This window comes from Opisthorchis viverrini (assembly GCF_000715545.1).
Source record: "Opisthorchis viverrini unplaced genomic scaffold opera_v5_634, whole genome shotgun sequence".
NCBI lineage: Eukaryota > Metazoa > Platyhelminthes > Trematoda > Opisthorchiida > Opisthorchiidae > Opisthorchis > Opisthorchis viverrini.
The window spans coordinates 120,728-122,026 of NW_008752277.1; the positions used below are offsets into that span (position 1 = coordinate 120,728).

Sequence of the window (1,299 nt, forward strand, 5' to 3'; positions counted from 1 at the left end):
CCTGATATTAGGGATCCCATTGGAGTTCAGTTCAGCTGTTGACATATTTGCCCATTGAAAGTGGAGTATTTATCCATGCAATAGTCCAGCAGTTTGCATATGCTTTCAGGTTTTATGGTTGCCCTGGCGAAGTTGTAGTTGATTGAAGTGAACAGCAATGTGGCATCAAATGAAAGCATGACTTCATCGTCTTCTATACTGACGCTTCGTAAATTGCGTAGGAATTGACCTGCATTTGTGATTGTGTGTTCCGATCCGGAAGCCAAATGTCTCAATCTACTCGATAAGTCTTTTACTAGTTTGTACGATGGGGTTCCGGAAGTGAAAGTATGGGTCTAAGTGGAGTTCCATCTTTATGCACCTTTGGTAGTCCGTAGACTTGTACAATGTTGGTATCATCGGCTTTTACTTTCCATCGTTCCTGCCTGGTTGTCTCGTGTGTTGCTTGCAGTCTCTTGATCGATTGATGATGTGTGAAGTTGGATCATGATCGATTGGTTTGTAGGTCGTGTTGTCATTTAGCATTTGCTTGGCCTTTTCAGTGCAATTCGGCGTGTCTATTATCACCGTGATGCTTCCTTTGTCCGCCGGTAGTATTACGATTGTTTCATCCTTTCGTATATTTGTGAGTGCCTCCTGTTCTTGTTTCGAAATCAGTTGCATTTTTCTATTCCGTGTGATCGCCGGAACGGTTGTCTGTCGGATTTGTTGTTGTACCTCCTCGGACATTCTGTTTGTTTGAAGGGGCGTGTTCGAAGCTGGCTGGGTAATCTTTGTAAGAAGCGCCCTCGACGTTGCAGTTGAGCCTTTCATTGGCAGTTCTCCTTCAGCTGTGTTGAGTTGACGGCCAGATAAGTTCCTGCTCCAAGCGTCCTAATTGTTGTGTTTGTTGTTCCTCGTTAGCTTGCTCAATTTTCTCTCCATGGATGCTCTGCGTTTGATTTTGAATTTTTCTACTCCGCGTTCGATTGCTATTTCGAGTTTTGCTAAGTGTTGTGGACTGGTTTTAGCCAAATATTTTGTCCTGCTCTGGCCCAACCACTAACCCACCGCTACGCAACACTGCGCTCCCCCATAACGTACTAATGACTTCACCCGATTATTAATGAAGCGTTTGCATTCGAGTTGTCCAGCTCAGTTTACTAACCAATGAAACAACAGCACTTTTGAAAAACCAAATGTCGACATTTGGGTTATCATGAGTGGAGCCAAAGTACCCTGGATAGTATTTGCTTTGATGAATCGCTAAAACGAAAAAAACACCTACATTTCGCTCAGTTCCCTTGCTCAAACGTGTTT

The 1,299-nt window shown here is 43.6% G+C and overlaps 1 protein-coding gene across 1 annotated transcript in view; it reads right to left on the reverse strand.

Annotated features, from left to right (window-relative positions):
• The window catches only part of T265_15576 (hypothetical protein), a gene marked incomplete at both ends in the record, with an annotated part of 89,568 nt that extends 88,839 nt beyond the window's left edge, over positions 1 to 729 (reverse strand). Inside the window, one exon of the mRNA XM_009178652.1 lies at positions 410 to 729. Coding sequence (XP_009176916.1) covers positions 410 to 729 — 320 coding nt within the window. The remainder of the gene's footprint in view (positions 1 to 409) is intronic.
• Positions 730 to 1,299: the final 570 nt, after the last annotated feature.